Raw genomic sequence first — 25464 nt, 5'->3', positions numbered from 1 at the left:
ATGACAACATAAACATCAGTTGAGGGCTGCAACTCCACTTTTTAAATGAAAATATCCTGGCCAGACCACTGTTGTCAGTGATATAAGTATTTGAAATGAAAATGATTTCTTAATGTCTAGTGACATATCAGGGCCATTTTATGATTAATTGATATACAGTTCTTACATACTGTTCCTTTAATGGTACATTCACATGGTGCAAAAGTGTTAACGCTTGACGGAAGGCTTCTCTGAAGCGTGGCCAACAGCCAATCACAGTGATTGAAAAATAAAGAGTTTGGGCACGGTGGGTTAATAAAGCAAAATGATGGCTAAGCTGACTTTTGAAACAAAGTGTTTGAAACTGTTTTACATTTTTTTGTGTGACTAGTAGTAGTTTAAAATAATGCTATTTATTACGTAAACCTTAGCAGCTTCCCTAAGCACTTTGCTATTTGCAAGGAGGGCATACATATATACAAATGAAAGTGTCAAGTGGTACAAAATCTTTTCATGTCACGTTTTCTCATTTTCTGTTTCAAGAGGCTATATGCATGAACTCCAAGTAGGAATACTTATTTTATGACAGTGACTTTCTAAAGACTTAATCTACGTTATAGGTATGTATACAGTCATTTATTCAGAGGGCTGTTGCCCACTCAATTATATGGCCTTCACTAAATATAATAAAAAATTACATCTCAAGTTGAATGAGAAAGATTAACATGTGAACTATGTTGAATATTCAAAGCAGCCTGCAGTTTCTTAACCAAGAAACCTTTAGACATTCACCACAAATTTTTCTTATATAAGTTTGCCTATACAGAACATAATGCCTACAGGCTATCTTACTGGTAAATGTACAGTAAGTAAAACAAGGTAACTGTAAATAACACTACCGTAATGCAATATATTTCAAAACATCTTTAAAAACATACATACATACATACATACATATATACATACCCAGTCTCATGTAGATGCATATAAATAGCACAGAGTGTGAAAACTCGTGCAATACAGACTCATATACTGTAGTTTTATGTAAATTCAGATGCTCTTTTTAAATATTTTGGGTCAACCACTGGCACATTTTTTAAACGTTAAACTTACCAAATCCTGTGAGAGGTCCAGTATGTAATTGAGAGACACAAGTGGCTTTGCTGTCGTCAGTATTAAACATGTTAAGACTATATATTGACTATATAAAAGTTAAAGCAAGTGCAGAATGTTGCCTTTTTTTACTTGTGGGTGGGAATATCGAGGGGATGGTTTACGTGGGTTGTGAAGCACTGAAGGGGGGTGGGTCGCCCAGGGCACAATACAAGCTAGAGCCACCACTGCTATACTGTAGCAAGACATAAATAGACGCTTCTTCATTCAGCTTACTCACTTATTTTCCATTGTGGGTTATATAATCGTTTTAAACTTTGTTGTTATGCCATCCACATGAACAATGCACAAATTCTGGATAAAACAATTTCTTTACTCTGCTTGACTGAGAAAATTACTTTAATTAGTTCAGTGTCTATCAGGCAGAAATCACAGATCCGCTACACTTCTGCTATGCATTTAAATTAATTAAAAACCTGTTTTTGTTACAGAGAGTGAATCTTCAAATGTCTTTTCAACTCCTCAGAGTATTTAGAAGACTTCACACTTCCCCACAGATCGAAAATGAGGAACAAAAAGATCTGAAAGATCACCACCAATACTTTGATAAACACATCATTACCTATCATTACACAGTTTACGTCTTGAGACTGTTCTTTTGGATATTACTTTTTACTGTAAATCCATTTTTACTTACCCTCGTTTTCCTCTAAAACCATATCCTTTCTTTCAATGAACACAAAGGAAGTTCTGCTTCTGAGTCTAGGAGCTAAGTGTTCAAAAACTGCTGAGTGTTCACACTGCTATGGCTTATGCAGTGAAAGAGAAATGGGGATTTTCACTGCTGAGCTGCAAAAGTGACAAAAAGCACCACAAAAGTAGTTTATGCAGCCTGTGCACTTTATTCCAAGTATTTGTGTGGGCTGTGGGGATTGGGGAATAGAACAAAATTAAAGTTGTTATTAACTAACCATCCCAGTAGTGTTTAGGTTAGTTGATGGGATACATGGCATAGTGTGTGTACTAGGTTTGAAAATCTTTTGGTCGATTGGATCACAGGTGGACGATGCTAAATACAGATGTAAATGGGGTGTGACATGTTTTAGGCTTGTCTGCTTTCGACCACATTCAGAGGTAGTCGAAAAATGCATTTGACCGGATTGCTTTTGTGGTGTTGAATGTGTTCAAGCAGACACAAACGGCTGCCTACTCTCTGCCTACTCTCTGCCTATTGATCTAATGTAATGTACCGAGCACAATGTTTCTTTAAACCGGACTTGACTTCTAGCGCAAACCCACAGTGTTCAGAGCGGTCTTTAAGCTTTCATTGATAAAGTGTCTGCTCTCCACCTCTGCCTTCCATTTTTGTTTCATTTTACGAGCGTGTGAAAGCTGCAAGCTTATTTCATCAATTACTCTGAAATATCAGAGAAAGCTCTTACATATAAATGTAAAAACCTCTGTGCAGCATGTTTACTAACAACACAAGCAGCAGACTTTGACATAATTTTATATCCATCGTTTCTCGAAAACCAACAAAACCAGAAAAAAACTCGCCCAAAGACCACTCCCTCAAAGTAATTTGGACTCCATGGACGATCCTGCAATTTTTTCTCCTATGAGTTTTTTCAACCCCTAGGGAGTCGTCTGACATTTGGCTTAACTTAGAATAAAATTGAATTGAATTTAAAATTAATCAGGACAGAAGCAGTCGAAAGTGCACATAAGAGATGGATTAAACACAAAGTGTAAACGTGAATGTGTCTCTCTCGTCCACTCCAACGTATCGATCTGTGCCCGGTTGCATGAAACTCCTTAAGTCAGGGTTTCCCTGAGGGAGAAAAAAATCCCTGAGGTAAGGGATTTCTTTAAGAGCGTTGCACAAACGTCTTAACTGTCACCCTTACCTAAGTGTTTATACTAAGTATTTTAAGATAGTCTCTGCCAAAACACGGCAAAGGAGAAGAGGTTGATAAACAGTAGTTACAAAACCTCACAGCGTAACAAATCAACACATGCAGCTCAACAGATGGCGGATTTGTGTACAATGAAATGTTGCAAATAAACAGACTGTAAAGTACTGCATGTATAAAACCTCAAAGTAATTTAAACTTGAAACACTTTGGATTGACTAACAATCAAACCGCTATTCTCTTAATAAATGCGCATCACTTTTTTCTCCCTGCTGGAAAATCCAGCATACGAAGACCAGCATATGTTGTGTTTTGGTACTGGTTTGCTGGTGACCACCAGCATAATTACCAAGCTCGTCCAAGCTGGTTTAGTGCTGGTTTAGCTGGTGGTCACCAGCATACCAGCATCAGCATCTCATGCTGGTCATACCAGCAAGATGTTGTGAATATGTTGTGTTTTGGTGCTGGTATGCTGGTGACCACCAGTTAAACCAACACCAAACCAGCATGGACTAGCATAGAAATGATGCTGGTCTTTGCTGTTTTTTTCAGCAGGTCTAAGGGATTATTTTGATCGTTAGAAATGCCCGTTGGTACTTCCTTTTCTTAATTAACCATAAAATCAGACAGTGCGAGTGACATTAAGGGTTTTTAAGGTAAAATGGGTATCAAGGACTTTGTAGCAACGCATGGCAGAACTCAAGGTAATAATTTAGCATTTTAGGGTAAATACTTATTGACAGCTTAATGGTTATTTAAGTAAACACTTACGTTTTTTCTTGCAACCCATTTTCTTATTAAGGGTAGCCTTAAAGGAGTAGTCCATTGACTTTTCATAGTAGGAAAAAATATGGTAAGTCAATGGGCCCCATCTTTAAAGTGGACTACTCTTTTAACCTTATATCTGAGGGATTTCTTATCTTAAGGACTTTCATGCAACCGGGCAGACCTGGATTAGCCATTGGGAGGACCAGGAGAATTCCCGGTGGGCTGTTCTTTTTTTTTGGCCATGAGGGCCGGTGTTGTCATGCCACCAGGTTGAAGGATGCTGTCCCTGTGCTGCCTGCGCTCACAGCAGCCCCACTCGCATAATTTGTAATAATATCCGCTTTAAAGAGAAAGTTCACACAAAAATGAAAATTCTGCCATCATTTACTCACTCTCATGTTGTTACAAACCTGTTTAAGTTTCTTTGTTCTGATTAACACAAAGGAAGCTATTTTGAGAAATGTTTGTAAATAAACTGTTCTTGGACCCCATTTACTTACATAGTATTATTTTTTCCTTCTATGGAAGTGCATGGGGTCCACGAACGGTTTGGTTACAAACATTTCTCAAAATATCTTCCTTTGTGTTTATCAGAACAAAGAAATTTATGCAGGTTTGTAACAACATGAGTGTGAGTAAATGATGACAGAATTTTTATTTTTTGGTGAACTATCCCTTTAAGCCCAAGTTGATTGTATCCCGAGTCCCGACCACTTATTGGAAGAATTCTTGCATTAGGGTCCATTAACATCTAAAACGCATGGAAAATGCAGGACGTGCCGCTTTCTTCTGCTTTTCAATGCGCTCGCCCGTGAATACAAGTTTTGTTTCAGACACGTCTAAGCATCTAGATTAGATTTAAAATAAAGTTAAGCGTAATTTGATACAAACGCCCTCTAGGAAAAGGATCCAAATCCTTTTTTTTCATATGTAACAATGAATCGTCTATAAAATGTCATTAATTTATTCAGTCTATTGCAAGAGTAACAAAAATCTATTTGATGCAAAACTCGGTTTACTAGAAAAAGGTAAATTTCATATAAATGTAATGTTTTCCCAAGAAAAGCTACATTTTTTCAAGTCCATTATATATTTGTTTTTTTGACACAAGGTATATAGGCCTACCTTATGTTATTTGGCAATTTCTTTTTACATCTGTTTCCCCTGCATCCCTAATAATTCTTGCTTGTGTATTGTATATCTTTTTTTTGTTGAAAAAACGAATAAAACAGGTTTGGAATAACATGATAATTTTTATTTTATTTAAACTGTTGTTTTTTAGTTCATTTTACTCTGCTCCTCTAACAAATGGCTTTAGATGAATTGGAATGTAGCACATAATGGAGTTGATGGAGAAATTACCTGTGACTGTTTTGACAGGCAGGTGAAGATGGAGAGATTACAGCTGAAGAGCAGGTACAGATGCTACTGGATGCGAAGGTGCAATGTCTACAGAAGGTCTCCATAGACGACCCTGCAGGTAGGCGCCATAACCACCAAATAATCCTTTTTGCAATTAAGTGGCCATATAAGTTTCACCATTTAACCATGTTTTAGTTTCTAAAGTTAGTAACATTCATAAAGAGTATGAATGAATTCATGAATGAGTCAGCTCACTTATGATAACAGTAATAACAGAAATTAACCAAATCAGAGATAAATAGACTTTTTAAGACCTTTGTTTGACCATATCTTTGTAGATTTGGCTTATAACAGATGAGGGAGAACAGAACATATCCTTCTGTAAAAGCGCACCAAAATTTGTTGGAGATGACTCATTGTATAATGGCCTTCCTGCTCATTTTGTTAGTAGTGACCAGGCAAACTGAGAAATATTATTTTGACTCACTCCTCCCTTGTCTCTTTTATCCATCATCATAAATGTAAGGTTACACGTAAATTGGAAATGATGCATTAGGGGTGTTGATGCATATATTATCAATTATTACGTATACAGCAAGTTAAATTTTTTAAACTGGCAAAGACTTACTGTACACTTACGACATACAATTTTTAAGCACTTTTTTAAGTTGAGGAGAGGATGGGCTTTACGCTTCATTAACCCTTTTCCTGCCAGCGTTTTTAAAAAAGTTGCGAGCCAGCAGCAGCCTTCTTTTATGATTTTTCACAAAAAACATTAAATGCCTTCCAGAACATTTTCTTCTATAAATATATAAGATACAAAATGAAAGAAAAGACCCTCTGCTTTCATACAAAGAAACAATGGAAACTAGATATTAAAGTTTGAGGACAAACTTTATGTTGGCTTGAAAAAGTGTAGCCGGAACGTTTAAAACGGTTTGACAGAAGTTTAGTTTAGTAGGCTATCCGGCTGTTAGTATGTTTAAGTATGATGTTAGCATGATTAGCATGAAGCTAGCATGATTAGCATGAAGCTAGCATGATGCTAGCATGATTAGCACAAAGCTAGCATGAAGCTAACATGATTAGCATGAAGCTAACATTTATTCTGTTGCTAGGGTACTAAGTTTGGTTGCTAAGGAGAAATTGGTATCCCATAATGATCACCCTTCAAGCCACAAGTAAAACGGTCCCACCCCTTGTCTCTATGATGTTCTAAAGCAGAGATAATAGGCTTTGTTTATTCCGTTGCTAGGGTACTAAGTTTGGTTGCTAAGGAGAAAATTGGCATCCCATAATGATCACCCTTCAAGCCACAAGTAAAACGGTCCAACCCCCGTGTCTCTATGATGTTCTGAAGCAGAGATATAAGGCTTTGTTTATTCCGTTGCTAGGGTACTAAGTTTGGTTGCTAAGGAGAAAATTGGCATCCCATAATGATCACCCTTCAAGCCACAAGTAAAACGGTCCAACCCCCGTGTCTCTAAGATGTTCTGAAGCGGAGATATAAGGCTTTGTTTATTCCGTTGCTAGGGTACTAAGTTTGGTTGCTAGGCAGAAAATTGGTATCCCATAATGATCAACCTTCAAGCCACAAGTAAAACGGTCCAACCCCCGTGTCTCTATGATGTTCTGAAGCAGAGATATAAGGCTTTGTTTATTCCGTTGCTAGGGTACTAAGTTTGGTTGCTAGGGAGAAAATTGGCATCCCATAATGATTAACCTTCAAGCCACAAGTAAAACGGTCCAATCCCCGTGTCTCTAAGATGTTCTGAAGCAGCGATATAAGGCTTTGTTTATTCCGTTGCTAGGGTACTAAGTTTGGTTGCTAAGGAGAAAATTGGCATCCCATAATGATCACCCTTCAAGCCACAAGTAAAATGGTCCAACCCCCGTGTCTCTATGATGTTCTGAAGCGGAGATATAAGGCTTTGTTTATTCTGTTGCTAGGGTACTAAGTTTGGTTGCTAGGCAGAAAATTGGCATCCCATAATGATCAACCTTCAAGCCACAAGTAAAACGGTCCAACCCCCGTGTCTCTATGATGTTCTGAAGCAGAGATATAAGGCTTTGTTTATTCCGTTGCTAGGGTACTAAGTTTGGTTGCTAGGGAAAAAATTGGCATCCCATAATGTTCAACGTTCAAGCCACAAGTAAAACGGTCCAACCCCTGTGTCTCTATGATGTTCTGAAGCAGAGATATAAGGCTTTGTTTATTCCGTTGCTAGGGTACTAAGTTTGGTTGCTAAGGAGAAAATTGGCATCCCATAATGATCACCCTTCAAGCCACAAGTAAAATGGTCCAGCCCCCGTGTCTCTATGATGTTCTGAAGCGGAGATATAAGGCTTTGTTTATTCTGTTGCTAGGGTACTAAGTTTGGTTGCTAGGCAGAAAATTGGCATCCCATAATGATCAACCTTCAAGCCACAAGTAAAACGGTCCAACCCCTGTGTCTCTAAGATGTTCTGAAGCAGAGATATAAGGCTTTGTTTATTCCGTTGCTAGGGTACTAAGTTTGGTTGCTAAGGAGAAAATTGGCATCCCATAATGATCACCCTTCAAGCCACAAGTAAAATGGTCCAGCCCCCGTGTCTCTATGATGTTCTGAAGCGGAGATATAAGGCTTTGTTTATTCTGTTGCTAGGGTACTAAGTTTGGTTGCTAGGCAGAAAATTGGCATCCCATAATGATCACCCTTCAAGCCACAAGTAAAACGGTCCAACCCCCGTGTCTCTATGATGTTCTGAAGCAGAGATATAAGGATTTGTTTGTTCTGTTGCTAGGGTGCTCATATTTGGTTGCTAGGGGCGTGGCTTAATAACTCTATAAGAATCCTAAGGGACTGATTGGATGCCTGAGTAAAATGAGCCCACCCCCATGTCTCTATGACAGTGTGATGCAAAGATATCCATCTGGGCATTTTATAATGGCAGTCTATGGGAGATGTTGCTAGGGTACCCAAAATTGTTGCTAGGGGCGTGGCTTAATAGCTTTGTAGAGATACTGGAAGACTGATTGGATGCCTGAGTAAAATGAGCCCACCCCCATGTCTCTACGACACTCCAGAATGAAGATATTCCATCTGGGACGTTTTTATTCCCTTATATGGGCGTGTTTCCTGCCCCATTATAAGTCAATGGGGAAATTTGGGTGCCTCTTACACCCCAGGGGTACAGCTTACACCCCATTGTGATGTATCTTCCTACACAGCCTGCCAGCCTCTTCAACTGTGATAAGCCACAAGTTTCTACAAATTTCTCGTTCGCAGCTATGACCCGTCAAAGTTGGTCGTAATGTTAAGTCAATGGAAATTTTGGGGTGTTTGAGCGCCCCGTTTAGGAATTCGGTAGGTCCCATCAGTTAGAAAAGTCATAGCATAAATCTACATACCAGTCTTAAAAGTTTTGTAAAGTTTTGTGGGTGTAGCTTGAAAGCTCTAGGAGGAGTTACAGTCAGAAAAAGTGGGGATCAGAAGAAGAATAATAACTAGATAGGTACATTTCCTGAAGAAAATGTGAGTGGTGCTTGCCGTGGCAAATTTCTGGGTAACATATATGATTATACTCCAAGCCAAAAGTAAAACGATCCAACTCCCGTGCCTCTACGATGTTCTGATGCTGAGATATAAGGCTATGTTTATCTGGTTGCTAGGGTACTGTATTTGGTTGCTAGGGAAAAAATTGACATCCACTAGTGATTACCCTCCGAGTCACGAGTCAAACGGTCCAACCCCCGTGTCTGTACAATGTTCTGATGCGGAGATATAAGGCTTTGTTTACTCTGTTGCTAGGGTACTGTATTTGGTTGCTAGGGAAAAAATTGGCATCCACTAGTGATTACCCGCCGAGTCACAAGTCAAACGGTCCAACCCCCGTGTCTCTACGATGTTCTGATGCGGAGATATAAGGCTTTGTTTACTCTGTTGCTAGGGTACTGTATTTGGTTGCTAGGGAAAAAATTGGCATCCACTAGTGATTAACCTCCGAGTCACGAGTTAAACGGTCCAACCCCCGTGTCTCTACGATGTTCTGATGCGGAGATATAAGGCTTTGTTTACTCTGTTGCTAGGGTAATGTATTTGGTTGCTAGGGAAAAAATTGGCATCCCATAATGATTACACTCCGAGTCACAAGTCAAACGGTCCAAACCCCGTGTCTCTACGATGTTCTGATGCGGAGATATAAGGCTTTGTTTACTCTGTTGCTAGGGTACTGTATTTGGTTGCTAGGGAAAAAATTGGCATCCCATAATGATTACACTCTAAGTCACGAGTCAAATGGTCCAACCCCCGTGTCTCTACGATGTTCGGATGCCGAGATATAACTGTTTGAATTTTATGTTGCTAGGGTTCTCAAAAGTGGTTGCTAGGGGCGTGGCTTAATACCTATGTAAGGATCCTGAGAGACTGATTGGATGCCTGAGTAAAATGAGCCCACCCCCATGTCTCTATGACACTGTGGTGCAAAGATATCCATCTGGGCATTTTATAATGGCAGTCTATGGAAGATGTTGCTAGGGTGCCCAAAAGTGGTTGCTAGGGGCGTGGCTTAATAGCTCTGGGATGATCCTGAGAGACTGATTGGATGCCTGAGTGAAATGAGCCCACCCACTTATCTCTACGACACTGTAAAGCAAAGATATCCCATCTGGAACTGTTTTATTCCCTTATATGGGCATGTTTCCTCAATGGGAATTTTCGGGTGCCTCTTACACCCCAGGGGTACAACTTAAACCCCAATGTCATGTATGTTCTTACATAGCCTACCACCCTCTTTAAATTTAGTAACCCACATGTTTCTACAAAATCCTCACTCGTACCTATGACCCGTCAAAATTTTTGCAATGGTAAGTCTATGGGATTTTGCCCCATTGACTTTTCATTGGGCATTTTTGGGCACCTCTTACACCCCAGGGGTACAACTTACACCCCATTGTTATCCATGTTCTTACAGAGCCTACCACCCTCTTCAAATGTTGTAACCCACATGTTTCTACAAAATCCTCGAGCGGAGCTATGACCCGTCAAAGTTGGGCGCAATGTTAAGTCAATGGGATTTTTCGGGTGGTTTTTCGCCCCCCTTTCGGAAATTCTGCACCCGACCGCTTATAAAAGTCATAGCCACCATCTCTTCAATAAACCGGTCGATTTGAGCCCTCTTTCATGGGACTACGGCAAACCGTGCGGGACGAGTTATGCGCCGAAAAAACGTGCAGACATAAGAATAATAATAATAATAACTAGATAGGTACATTTCCTGAAGAAAATGTGAGTGGTGCTTGCCGTGGCAAAATTCTGGGGAACATATATGATTATACTCCAAGCCAAAAGTAAAACGATCCAACTCCCGTGTCTCTACGATGTTCTGATGCGGAGATATAAGGCTTTGTTTACTCTGTTGCTAGGGTACTGTATTTGGTTGCTAGGGAAAAAATGGCATACACTAGTGATTACCCTCCGAGTCACGAGTCAAACGGTCCAACCACCGTGTCTCTCGGATGTTCTGATGCGGAGATATTAGGCTTTGTTTACTCTGTTGCTAGGGTACTGTATGTGGTTGCTAGGGAAAAAAACGGCATCCACTAGTGATTACCCTCCGAGTCACGAGTCAAACGGTCCAACCCCCGTGTCTCTACGATGTTCTGATGCGGAGATATAAGGCTTTGTTTACTCTGTTGCTAGGGTACTGTATTTGGTTGCTAGGGAAAAAATTGCCATCCACTAGTGATTACAGGCCGAGTCACGAGTCAAACGGTCCAACCCCCGTGTCTCTACGATGTTCTGATGCGGAGATATAAGGCTTAGTTTACTCTGTTGCTAGGGTACTGTATTTGGTTGCTAGGGAAAAAATTGCCATCCACTAGTGATTACAGGCCGAGTCACGAGTAAAACGGTCCAACTCCCGTGTCTCTACGATGTTCTGATGCGGAGATATAAGGCTTTGTTTACTCTGTTGCTAGGGTACTGTATTTGGTTGCTAGGGAAAAAATTGCCATCCACTAGTGATTACACTCTGAATCATGAGTCAAACGGTCCAACCCCCGTGTCTCTACGATGTTCTGATGCGGAGATATAAGGCTTTGTTTACTCTGTTGCTAGGGTACTGTATTTGGTTGCTAGGGAACAAAATGGCATCCCATAATGATTACACTCCGAGTCACGAGTCAAACGGTCCAACCCACGTGTCTCTACGATGTTCTGATGCGGAGATATAATGCTTTGTTTACTCTGTTGCTAGGGTACTGTATTTGGTTGCTAGGGAAAAAATTGGCATCCCATAATGATTACACTCTGAGTCACGAGTCAAACGGTCCAACCCCCGTGTCTCTACGATGTTCGGATGTCGAGATATAACTGTTTGAATTTTATGTTGCTAGGGTGCTCAAAAGTGGTTGCTAGGGGCGTGGCTTAATAGCTCTGATACTATCCTGATAGACTGATTGGATGTCTGAATAAAATGAGCCCACCCCCTTGTCTCTACGACATTGTAAAGCGAAGATATCCCATCTGGAACATTTTTACTTCCTTATATGGGCATGTTTCCTGCCCCATTATAAGTCAATGGGGCACTTTTGGGTGCCTCTTACACCCCAGGGGTACAACTTACACCCCAATGTAATGTATGTTCTTACAGAGCCTACCACCCTCTTCAAATAATGTAACCCACATGTTTCTACAAAATCCCCGAGCGGAGCTATGACCCGTCAAAGTTTGGCGCAATGTTAAGTCAATGGGATTTTTCGGGTGGTTTTTCGCCCCCCTTTCGAAAATCCTGCACCCGATCCCTTATAAAAGTCATAGCCACCATCTCCTCAATAATGCGGTCAATTTGAGCCCTCTTTCATGGGACTACGGCAAACCGTGCGGGACGAGTTACGCGCCGAAAAAGTGTGCAGACATAAGAATAATAATAATAATATCCCTGAGCAATAGTAATAGTGATGCCTTGCATAAATGCAAGCACCACTAATAATAATAATAATATCCCTGAGCAATAGTAATAGTGATGCTTTGCATAAATGCAAGCACCACTAACTAGATAGGTACATTTCCTGAAGAAAATGTGAGTGGTGCTTGCCGTGGCAAATTTCTGGGTAACATATATGATTATACTCCAAGCCAAAAGTAAAACGATCCAACTCCCGTGCCTCTACGATGTTCTGATGCTGAGATATAAGGCTATGTTTATCTGGTTGCTAGGGTACTGTATTTGGTTGCTAGGGAAAAAATTGACATCCACTAGTGATTACCCTCCGAGTCACGAGTCAAACGGTCCAACCCCCGTGTCTGTACAATGTTCTGATGCGGAGATATAAGGCTTTGTTTACTCTGTTGCTAGGGTACTGTATTTGGTTGCTAGGGAAAAAATTGGCATCCACTAGTGATTACCCGCCGAGTCACAAGTCAAACGGTCCAACCCCCGTGTCTCTACGATGTTCTGATGCGGAGATATAAGGCTTTGTTTACTCTGTTGCTAGGGTACTGTATTTGGTTGCTAGGGAAAAAATTGGCATCCACTAGTGATTAACCTCCGAGTCACGAGTTAAACGGTCCAACCCCCGTGTCTCTACGATGTTCTGATGCGGAGATATAAGGCTTTGTTTACTCTGTTGCTAGGGTAATGTATTTGGTTGCTAGGGAAAAAATTGGCATCCCATAATGATTACACTCCGAGTCACAAGTCAAACGGTCCAAACCCCGTGTCTCTACGATGTTCTGATGCGGAGATATAAGGCTTTGTTTACTCTGTTGCTAGGGTACTGTATTTGGTTGCTAGGGAAAAAAATGGCATCCCATAATGATTACACTCTAAGTCACGAGTCAAATGGTCCAACCCCCGTGTCTCTACGATGTTCGGATGCCGAGATATAACTGTTTGAATTTTATGTTGCTAGGGTTCTCAAAAGTGGTTGCTAGGGGCGTGGCTTAATACCTATGTAAGGATCCTGAGAGACTGATTGGATGCCTGAGTAAAATGAGCCCACCCCCATGTCTCTATGACACTGTGGTGCAAAGATATCCATCTGGGCATTTTATAATGGCAGTCTATGGAAGATGTTGCTAGGGTGTCCAAAAGTGGTTGCTAGGGGCGTGGCTTAATAGCTCTGGGATGATCCTGAGAGACTGATTGGATGCCTGAGTGAAATGAGCCCACCCACTTATCTCTACGACACTGTAAAGCAAAGATATCCCATCTGGAACTGTTTTATTCCCTTATATGGGCATGTTTCCTCAATGGGAATTTTCGGGTGCCTCTTACACCCCAGGGGTACAACTTAAACCCCAATGTCATGTATGTTCTTACATAGCCTACCACCCTCTTTAAATTTAGTAACCCACATGTTTCTACAAAATCCTCACTCGTACCTATGACCCGTCAAAATTTTTGCAATGGTAAGTCTATGGGATTTTGCTCCATTGACTTTTCATTGGGCATTTTTGGGCACCTCTTACACCCCAGGGGTACAACTTACACCCCATTGTTATCCATGTTCTTACAGAGCCTACCACCCTCTTCAAATGTTGTAACCCACATGTTTCTACAAAATCCTCGAGCGGAGCTATGACCCGTCAAAGTTGGGCGCAATGTTAAGTCAATGGGATTTTTCGGGTGGTTTTTCGCCCCCCTTTCGGAAATTCTGCACCCGACCGCTTATAAAAGTCATAGCCACCATCTCTTCAATAAACCGGTCGATTTGAGCCCTCTTTCATGGGACTACGGCAAACCGTGCGGGACGAGTTATGCGCCGAAAAAACGTGCAGACATAAGAATAATAATAATAACTAGATAGGTACATTTCCTGAAGAAAATGTGAGTGGTGCTTGCCGTGGCAAAATTCTGGGGAACATATATGATTATACTCCAAGCCAAAAGTAAAACGATCCAACTCCCGTGTTTCTACGATGTTCTGATGCGGAGATATAAGGCTTTGTTTATTCGGTTGCTAGGGTACTGTATTTGGTTGCTAGGGAAAAAATTGGCATCCACTAGTGATTACATGCCGAGTCACAAGTAAAATGGTCCAACCCCTGTGTCTCTACGATGTTCTGCTGCGGAGATATAAGGCTTTGTTTACACTGTTGCTAGGGTACTGTATTTGGTTGCTAGGGGGAAAATTGGCATCCACTGGTGATTACCCGCCGAGTCACAAGTCAAACGGTCCAACCCCCGTGTCTCTACGATGTTCTGATGCGGAGATATAAGGCTTTGTTTACTCTGTTGCTAGGGAGCTGTATTTGGTTGCTAGGGAAAAAATGGCATCCACTAGTGATTACCCTCCAAGTCACGAGTCAAACGGTCCAACCCCCGTGTCTCTACGATGTTCTAATGCGGAGATATAAGGCTTTGTTTACTCTGTTGCTAGGGTACTGTATTTCGTTGCTAGGGAAAAAATTGGCATCCCATAGTGATTACACGCCGAGTCACGAGTCAAACGGTCCAACCCCCGTGTCTCTAAGATGTTCTGATGCGGAGATATAAGGCTTTGTTTACTCTGTTGCTAGGGTACTGTATTTGGTTGCTAGGGGAAAAATTGGCATCCCATAATGATTACACGCCAAGTCACGAGTCAAACGATCCAACCCCCGTGTCTCTACGATGTTCGGATGCCGAGATATAAGGCTTTGTTTACTCTGTTGCTAGGGTACTGTATTTGGTTGCTAGGGAAAAAATTGGCATACCATAATGATTACACGCCGAGTCATGAGTCAAACGGTCCAACCCCCGTGTCTCTACGATGTTCTGATGCGGAGATATAAGCCTTTGTTTACTCTGTTGCTAGGGTACTGTATTTGGTTGCTAGGGGAAAAAATGGCATCCCATAATGATTACACTCTGAGTCACGAGTCAAACGGTCCAACCCCCGTGTCTCTACGATGTTCGGATGCGGAGATATAACTGTTTGAATTTTATGTTGCTAGGGTGCTCAAAAGTGGTTGCTAGGGGCGTGGCTTAAAACCTACGTAAGGATCCTGAGAGACTGATTGGATGTCTGAGTAAAATGAGCCCACCCCCATGTCTCTATGACACTTTGGTGCAAAGATATCCACCTGGGCATTTTATAATGGCAGTCTATGGGAGATGTTGCTAGGGTGCCCAAAATTGTTGCTAGGGGCGTGGCTTAATAGCTCTGATACTATCCTGATAGACTGATTGGATGTCTGAATAAAATGAGCCCACCCCCTTGTCTCTATGACATTGTAAAGTGAAGATATCCCATCTGGAACTTTTTTATTTCCTTATATGGGCATGTTTCCTGCCCCATTATAAGTCAATGGGGCACATTTGGGTGCCTCTTACACCCCAGGGGTACAACTTACACCCCAATGTGATGTATGTTCTTACAGAGCCTACCACCCTCTTCAAATGTTGTAACCCACATGTTTCTACAAAATCCTCGAGCGGAGCTATGACCCGTCAAAGTTTGGCGTAATGTTAAGTCAATGGGATTTTTCGGGTGGTTTTTCGCCCCCCTTTCGAAAATCCTGCACCCGATCGCTTATAAAAGTCATAGCCACCATCTCCTCAATAATGCGGTCAATTTGAGCCCTCTTTCATGGGACTACGGCAAACCGTGCGGGACGAGTTACGCGCCGAAAAAGTGTGCAGACATAAGAATAATAATAATAATATCCCTGAGCAATAATAATAGTGATGCCTTGCATAAATGCAAGCACCACTAATAATAACTAGATAGGTACATTTCCTGAAGAAAATGTGAAGTGGTGCTTGCCGTGGCAAATTTCTGGGGACAGTATATCATTATACCTACAGTCACGAGTAAAACGATCCAAACCCCGTGTCTCTACGATGTTCTGATGCGGAGATATAAGGCTTTGTTTATTCGGTTGCTAGGGTACTGTATTTGGTTGCTAGGGAGAAATTTGACATCCAATAGTGATTACACTCCGAGTCACGAGTCAAACGGTCCAACCCTCGTGTCTCTATGATGTTCTGATGCGGAGATATAAGGCTTTGTTTATTCCGTTGCTAGGGTACTGTATTTGGTTGCAAGGGAGAAATTTGACATCCAATAGTGATTACACTCCGAGTCACGAGTCAAACGGTCCAAACCCCGTGTCTCTACGATGTTCTGATGCGGAGATATAAGGCTTTGTTTACTCTGTTGCTAGGGTACTGTATTTGGTTGCTAGGGAAAAAATTGGCATCCCATAATGATTACACTCTGAGTCACGAGTCAAAAGGTCCAACCCCCGTCTCTCTAAGATGTTCTGATGCCGAGATATAAGGCTTTGTTTACTCTGTTGCTAGGGTACTGTATTTGGTTGCTAGGGAAAAAATTGGCATCCCATAATGATTACACTCCGAGTCACGAGTCAAACGGTCCAACCCCCGTGTCTCTACGATGTTCTGATGCGGAGATATAAGGCTTTGTTTACTCTGTTGCTAGGGTACTGTATTTGGTTGCTAGGGAAAAAATTGGCATCCCATAATGATTACACTCCGAGTCACGAGTCAAACGGTTTAACCCCCGTGTCTCTACGATGTTCTGATGCGGAGATATAAGGCTTTGTTTACTCTGTTGCTAGGGTACTGTATTTGGTTGCTAGGGAAAAAATTGGCATCCCATAGTGATTACACGCCGAGTCACGAGTCAAACGGTCCAACCCCCGTGTCTCTACAATGTTCTGATGCTGAAATATAAGGCTTTGTTTACTCTGTTGCTAGGGTACTGTATTTGGTTGCTAGGGAAAAAATTTGACATCCAATAGTGATTACACTCCGGGTCACGAGTCAAACGGTCCAACCCCCATGTCTCTACGATGTTCTGATGCGGAGATATAAGGCTTTGTTTACTCTGTTGCTAGGGTACTGTATTTGGTTGCTAGGGCAAAAAATGGCATCCACTAGTGATTTCCCTCCGAGTCACGAGTCAAACGGTCCAACCCCCGTGTCTCTACGATGTTCTGAGGCGGAGATATAAGGCTTTGTTTACTCTGTTGCTAGGGTACTGTATTTGGTTGCTAGGGAAAAAATTGGCATCCCATAATGATTACACGCCGAGTCACGAGTCAAACGGTCCGACCCCCGTGTCTCTACGATGTTCTGATGCCGAGATATAAGGCTTTGTTTACTCTGTTGCTAGGGTACTGTATTTGGTTGCTAGGGAAAAATTTGGCATCCCATAATGATTACACTCTGAGTCACGAGTAAAACGATCCAAACCCCGTGTCTCTACGATGTTCTGATGCGGAGATATAAGGCTTTGTTTATTCGGTTGCTAGGGTACTGTATTTGGTTGCTAGGGAGAAATTTGACATCCAATAGTGATTACACTCCGAGTCACGAGTCAAACGGTCCAACCCTCGTGTCTCTATGATGTTCTGATGCGGAGATATAAGGCTTTGTTTATTCCGTTGCTAGGGTACTGTATTTGGTTGCAAGGGAGAAATTTGACATCCAATAGTGATTACACTCCGAGTCACGAGTCAAACGGTCCAAACCCCGTGTCTCTACGATGTTCTGATGCGGAGATATAAGGCTTTGTTTACTCTGTTGCTAGGGTACTGTATTTGGTTGCTAGGGAAAAAATTGGCATCCCATAATGATTACACTCTGAGTCACGAGTCAAAAGGTCCAACCCCCGTCTCTCTAAGATGTTCTGATGCCGAGATATAAGGCTTTGTTTACTCTGTTGCTAGGGTACTGTATTTGGTTGCTAGGGAAAAAATTGGCATCCCATAATGATTACACTCCGAGTCACGAGTCAAACGGTCCAACCCCCGTGTCTCTACGATGTTCTGATGCGGAGATATAAGGCTTTGTTTACTCTGTTGCTAGGGTACTGTATTTGGTTGCTAGGGAAAAAATTGGCATCCCATAATGATTACACTCCGAGTCACGAGTCAAACGGTTTAACCCCCGTGTCTCTACGATGTTCTGATGCGGAGATATAAGGCTTTGTTTACTCTGTTGCTAGGGTACTGTATTTGGTTGCTAGGGAAAAAATTGGCATCCCATAGTGATTACACGCCGAGTCACGAGTCAAACGGTCCAACCCCCGTGTCTCTACAATGTTCTGATGCTGAAATATAAGGCTTTGTTTACTCTGTTGCTAGGGTACTGTATTTGGTTGCTAGGGAAAAAATTTGACATCCAATAGTGATTACACTCCGGGTCACGAGTCAAACGGTCCAACCCCCATGTCTCTACGATGTTCTGATGCGGAGATATAAGGCTTTGTTTACTCTGTTGCTAGGGTACTGTATTTGGTTGCTAGGGCAAAAAATGGCATCCACTAGTGATTTCCCTCCGAGTCACGAGTCAAACGGTCCAACCCCCGTGTCTCTACGATGTTCTGAGGCGGAGATATAAGGCTTTGTTTACTCTGTTGCTAGGGTACTGTATTTGGTTGCTAGGGAAAAAATTGGCATCCCATAATGATTACACGCCGAGTCACGAGTCAAACGGTCCGACCCCCGTGTCTCTACGATGTTCTGATGCCGAGATATAAGGCTTTGTTTACTCTGTTGCTAGGGTACTGTATTTGGTTGCTAGGGAAAAATTTGGCATCCCATAATGATTACACTCTGAGTCACGAGTCAAACAGTCCAACCCCCGTTTCTCTACGATGTTCGGATGCCGAGATATAACTGTTTGAATTTTATGTTGCTAGGGTGCTCAAAAGTGGTTGCTAGGGGCGTGGCTTAATACCTATGTAAGGATCCTGAGAGACTGATTGGATGCCTGAGTAAAATGAGCCCACCCCCATGTCTCTATGACAGTGTGATGCAAAGATATCCATCTGGGCATTTTATAATGGCAGTCTATGGGAGATGTTGCTAGGGTGCCCAAAATTGTTGCTAGGGGCGTGGCTTAATAGCTCTGGGATGATCCTGAGAGACTGATTGGATGCCCGAGTGAAATGAGCCCACCCACTTATCTCTACGACACTGTAAAGCAAAGATATCCCATCTGGAACTGTTTTATTCCCTTATATGGGCATGTTTCCTGCCCCATTATAAGTCAATGGGCAATTTCGGGTGCCTCTTACACCCCAGGGGTACAACTTACACCCCATTGTGATGTATGTTCTTACAGAGTCTACCACCCTCTTCAAATGTTGTAACCCACGTGTTTCTACAAAATCCTCGAGTGGAGCTATGACTGGTCAAAGTTGGGCGCAATGTTAAGTCAATGGGATTTTTCGGGTGGTTTTTCGCCCCCCTTTCGAAAATCCTGCACCCGATCCCTTAAAAAAGATATAGCACACCATTCCTCAATAAACCGGTCAATTTGGGCCCTCTTTTATGGGTCTACGACAAACCGTGTGGGACGAGTTACGCGCCGAAATTTATGCGACATAAGAATAAAGATATAAAAATAATAATAATAATATCCCTGAGCAATAGTAATAGTGATGCCTTGCATAAATGCAAGCACCACTAATAATAATAATATCCCTGAGCAATAGTAATAGTGATGCTTTGCATAAATGCAAGCACCACTAATTATAATAATATCCCTGAGGAATAGTAATAGTGATGCCTTGCATAAATGCAAGCACCACTAATAAGTATGACGAATAATAATAGTGATGCTTTGCATAAATGCAAGCACCACTAATAATAATAAGTTTAAAAGCAATAACAATATGTTGGCTTTTTCAAAGCCAACATAACTAGATAGGTACATTTCCTGAAGAAAATGTGAGTGGTGCTTGCCGTGGCAAAATTCTGGGGAACATATATGATTATACTCCAAGCCAAAAGTAAAACGATCCAACTCCCGTGTCTCTACGATGTTCTGATGCGGAGATATAAGGCTTTGTTTACTCTGTTGCTAGGGTACTGTATTTGGTTGCTAGGGAAAAAATGGCATACACTAGTGATTACCCTCCGAGTCACGAGTCAAACGGTCCAACCCCCGTGTCTCTACGATGTTCTGATGCGGAGATATAAGGCTTTGTTTACTCTGTTGCTAGGGTACTGTATTTGGTTGCTAGGGAAAAAAACGGCATCCACTAGTGATTACCCTCCGAGTCACGAGTCAAACGGTCCAACCCCCGTGTCTCTACGATGTTCTGATGTGGAGATATAAGGCTTTGTTTACTCTGTTGCTAGGGTACTGTATTTGGTTGCTAGGGAAAAAATTGCCATCCACTAGTGATTACAGGCCGAGTCACGAGTAAAACGGTCCAACTCCCGTGTCTCTACGATGTTCTGATGCGGAGATATAAGGCTTAGTTTACTCTGTTGCTAGGGTACTGTATTTGGTTGCTAGGGAAAAAATTGCCATCCACTAGTGATTACAGGCCGAGTCACGAGTAAAACGGTCCAACTCCCGTGTCTCTACGATGTTCTGATGCGGAGATATAAGGCTTTGTTTACTCTGTTGCTAGGGTACTGTATTTGGTTGCTAGGGAAAAAATTGCCATCCACTAGTGATTACACTCTGAATCATGAGTCAAACGGTCCAACCCCCGTGTCTCTACGATGTTCTGATGCGGAGATATAAGGCTTTGTTTACTCTGTTGCTAGGGTACTGTATTTGGTTGCTAGGGAACAAAATGGCATCCCATAATGATTACACTCCGAGTCACGAGTCAAACGGTCCAACCCACGTGTCTCTACGATGTTCTGATGCGGAGATATAATGCTTTGTTTACTCTGTTGCTAGGGTACTGTATTTGGTTGCTAGGGAAAAAATTGGCATCCCATAATGATTACACTCTGAGTCACGAGTCAAACGGTCCAACCCCCGTGTCTCTACGATGTTCGGATGTCGAGATATAACTGTTTGAATTTTATGTTGCTAGGGTGCTCAAAAGTGGTTGCTAGGGGCGTGGCTTAATAGCTCTGATACTATCCTGATAGACTGATTGGATGTCTGAATAAAATGAGCCCACCCCCTTGTCTCTACGACATTGTAAAGCGAAGATATCCCATCTGGAACATTTTTACTTCCTTATATGGGCATGTTTCCTGCCCCATTATAAGTCAATGGGGCACTTTTGGGTGCCTCTTACACCCCAGGGGTACAACTTACACCCCAATGTAATGTATGTTCTTACAGAGCCTACCACCCTCTTCAAATAATGTAACCCACATGTTTCTACAAAATCCCCGAGCGGAGCTATGACCCGTCAAAGTTTGGCGCAATGTTAAGTCAATGGGATTTTTCGGGTGGTTTTTCGCCCCCCTTTCGAAAATCCTGCACCCGATCCCTTATAAAAGTCATAGCCACCATCTCCTCAATAATGCGGTCAATTTGAGCCCTCTTTCATGGGACTACGGCAAACCATGCGGGACGAGTTACGCGCCGAAAAAGTGTGCAGACATAAGAATAATAATAACTAGATAGGTACATTTCCTGAAGAAAATGTGAGTGGTGCTTGCCGTGGCAAAATTCTGGGGACCATATATGATTATACTCCAAGCCAAAAGTAAAACGGTCCAACCCCCGTGTCTCTACGATGTTCTGATGCGGAGATATAAGGCTTTGTTTACTCTGTTGCTAGGGTACTGTATTTGGTTGCTAGGGAAAAAAATGACATCCACTAGTGATTACACGCCGAGTCACGAGTAAAACGGTCCAACCCCCGTGTCTCTACGATGTTCTGATGCGGGGATATAAGGCTTTGTTTACACTGTTGCTAGGGTACTGTATTTGGTTGCTAGGGAAAAAATTGGCATCCACTAGTGATTACATGCCGAGTCACGAGTAAAACGGTCCAACCCCCGTGTCTCTACGATGTTCTGATGCGGAGATATAATGCTTTGTTTACTCTGTTGCTAGGGTACTGTATTTGGTTGCTAGGGAAAAAAATTGACATCCCATAGTGATTACCCGCCGAGTCACGAGTCAAACGGTCCAACCCCCGTGTCTCTACGATGTTCTGATGCGGAGATATAAGGCTTTGTTTACTCTGTTGCTAGGGTAATGTATTTGGTTGCTAGGGAAAAATTTGACATCCCATAGTGATTACCCGCCGAATCACTAGTCAAACGGTCCAACCCCCGTGTCTCTACGATGTTCTGATGCGGAGATATAAGGCTTTGTTTACTCTGTTGCTAGGGTACTGTATTTGGTTGCTAGGGAAAAAATTGGCATCCCATAATGATTACACTCTGAGTCACGAGTCAAACGGTCCAACCCCCGTGTCTCTACGATGTTCTGATGCGGAGATATAAGGCTTTGTTTACTCTGTTGCTAGGGTACTGTATTTGGTTGCTAGGGAAAAAATTGACATCCCATAATGATTACACTCTGAGTCACGAGTCAAACGGTCCAACCCCCATGTCTCTACGATGTTCGGATGCCGAGATATAACTGTTTGAATTTTATGTTGCTAGGGTTCTCAAAAGTGGTTGCTAGGGGCGTGGCTTAATACCTATGTAAGGATCCTGAGAGACTGATTGGATGCCTGAGTAAAATGAGCCCACCCCCATGTCTCTATGACACTGTGGTGCAAAGATATCCATCTGGGCATTTTATAATGGCAGTCTATGGAAGATGTTGCTAGGGTGCCCAAAAGTGGTTGCTAGGGGCGTGGCTTAATAGCTCTGGGATGATCCTGAGAGACTGATTGGATGCCTGAGTGAAATGAGCCCACCCACTTATCTCTACGACACTGTAAAGCAAAGATATCCCATCTGGAACTGTTTTATTCCCTTATATGGGCATGTTTCCTCAATGGGAATTTTCGGGTGCCTCTTACACCCCAGGGGTACAACTTAAACCCCAATGTCATGTATGTTCTTACATAGCCTACCACCCTCTTTAAATTTAGTAACCCACATGTTTCTACAAAATCCTCCCTCGGACCTATGACCCGTCAAAATTTTTGCAATGGTAAGTCTATGGGATTTTGCCCCATTGACTTTTCATTGGGCATTTTTGGGCACCTCTTACACCCCAGGGGTACAACTTACACCCCATTGTTATCCATGTTCTTACAGAGCCTACCACCCTCTTCAAATGTTGTAACCCACATGTTTCTATAAAATCCTCGAGCGGAGCTATGACTCGTCAAAGTTGGGCGCAATGTTAAGTCAATGGGATTTTTCGGGTGGTTTTTCGCCCCCCTTTCAGAAATCCTGCACCCGATCCCTTATAAAAGTCATAGCCACCATCTCTTCAATATACCGGTCGATTTGAGCCCTCCTTCATGGGACTACGGCAAACCGTGCGGGACGAGTTACGCGCCGAAAAAACGTGCAGACATAAGAATAATAATAATAATAATAACTAGATAGGTACATTTCCTGAAGAAAATGTGAAGTGGTGCTTGCCGTGGCAAATTTCGGGGGAAAAAATCTTCTAAAAATGATTATACTCCCAGTTACCAGTCAAACGATCCAAACCCCGTGTCTCTACGATGTTCTGATGCGGAGATATAAGGCTTTGTTTATTCGGTTGCTAGGGTACTGTATTTGGTTGCTAGGGAAAAATTTGACATCCAATAGTGATTACCATCCGAGTCACGAGTCAAACGATCCAACCCCCGTGTCTCTATGAGGTTCTGATGCTGAGATATAAGGCTTTGTTTATTCGGTTGCTAGGGTACTCTATTTGGTTGCTAGGGAAAAATTTGACATCCAATAGTGATTACACTCCGAGTCACGAGTCAAACGGTCCAACCCCTGTGTCTCTACGATGTTCTGATGCAGAGATATAAGGCTTTGTTTACTCTGTTGCTAGGGTACTGTATTTGGTTGCTAGGGAAAAAATGGCATCCACTAGTGATTACCCTCCGAGTCACAAGTCAAACGGTCCAACCCCCGTGTCTCTACGATGTTCTGATGCGGAGATATAAGGCTTTGTTTACTCTGTTGCTAGGGTACTGTATTTGGTTGCTAGGGAAAAAATTGGAATCCCATAGTGATTACACGCCGAGTCACGAGTCAAATGGTCCAACACCCGTGTTTCTACGATGTTCTGATGCGGAGATATAAGGCTTTGTTTACTCTGTTGCTAGGGTACTGTATTTGGTTGCTAGGGAAAAAATTGGAATCCCATAGTGATTACACGCCGAGTCATGAGTCAAACGGTCCAACCTCCTTGTCTCTACGATGTTCTGATGCCAAGATATAAGGCTTTGTTTACTCTGTTGCTAGGGTACTGTATTTGGTTGCTAGGGAGAAAATTGGCATCCCATAGTGATTACACTCTGAGTAACGAGTCAAACGGTCCAACCCCCATGTCTCTACGATGTTCTGATGCGGAGATATAAGGCTTTGTTTACTCTGTTGCTAGGGTACTGTATTTGGTTGCTAGGGAGAAAATTGGCATCCCATAGTGATTACACTCTGAGTAACGAGTCAAACGGTCCAACCCCCGTGTCTCTACTAGGTTCTGATGCGGAGATATAAGGCTTTGTTTACTCTGTTGCTAGGGTACTGTATTTGGTTGCTAGGGAAAAATTTGACATCCCATAGTGATTACCCGCAGAGTCACTAGTCAAACGGTCCAACCCCCGTGTCTCTACGATGTTCTGATGCGGAGATATAAGGCTTTGTTTACTCTGTTGCTAGGGTACTGTATTTGGTTGCAAGGGAAAAAATTGGCATCCCATAATGATTACACTCTGAGTCACGAGTCAAATGGTCCAACCCCCATGTCTCTATGATGTTCTGATGCGGAGATATAAGGCTTTGTTTACTCTGTTGCTAGGGTACTGTATTTGGTTACTAGGGAAAAAATTGGCATCCCATAATGATTACACTCCGAGTCACGAGTCAAACGGTCCAACCCCCGTGTCTCTACGATGTTCTGATGCGGAGATATAAGGCTTTGTTTACTCTGTTGCTAGGGTACTGTATTTGGTTGCTAGGGAAAAAATTGGCATCCCATAATGATTACACTCCGAGTCACGAGTCAAACGGTCCAACCCCCGTGTCTCTACGATGTTCTGATGCGGAGATATAAGGCTTTGTTTACTCTGTTGCTAGGGTACTGTATTTGGTTGCTAGGGAAAAAATTGGCATCCCATAATGATTACACTCCGAGTCACGAGTCAAACGGTCCAACCCCCGTGTCTCTACGATGTTCTGATGCGGAGATATAAGGCTTTGTTTACTCTGTTGCTAGGGTACTATATTTGGTTGCTAGGGAAAAAATTGGCATCCCATAATGATTACACTCCGAGTCACGAGTCAAACGGTCCAACTCCCGTGTCTCTATGATGTTCTGATGCCGAGATATAACTGTTTGAATTTTATGTTGCTAGGGTGCTCAAAAGTGGTTGCTAGGGGTGTGGCTTAATACCTTTGTAAGGATCCTGAGAGACTGATTGGATGCCTGAGTAAAATGAGCCCACCCCCTTGTCTCTACGACATTGTAAAGCAAAGATATCCCATCTGGAACT

General features: G+C 42.3%; 1 protein-coding gene across 1 annotated transcript in view; it reads left to right on the top strand.

Annotated features, from left to right (window-relative positions):
- The window catches only part of pth2ra (parathyroid hormone 2 receptor a), a 119487-nt gene that overhangs the window by 8474 nt on the left and 85549 nt on the right, over positions 1-25464 (top strand). The window contains exon 2 of the mRNA XM_055215596.2: positions 5154-5253. Within this exon, the coding sequence (XP_055071571.2) occupies positions 5154-5253 (100 nt within the window). The remainder of the gene's footprint in view (positions 1-5153; positions 5254-25464) is intronic.

Source organism: Misgurnus anguillicaudatus, chromosome 17 (genome assembly GCF_027580225.2).
Source record: "Misgurnus anguillicaudatus chromosome 17, ASM2758022v2, whole genome shotgun sequence".
NCBI lineage: Eukaryota > Metazoa > Chordata > Actinopteri > Cypriniformes > Cobitidae > Misgurnus > Misgurnus anguillicaudatus.
This window is presented reverse-complemented; position numbering and strand designations above follow the sequence as displayed.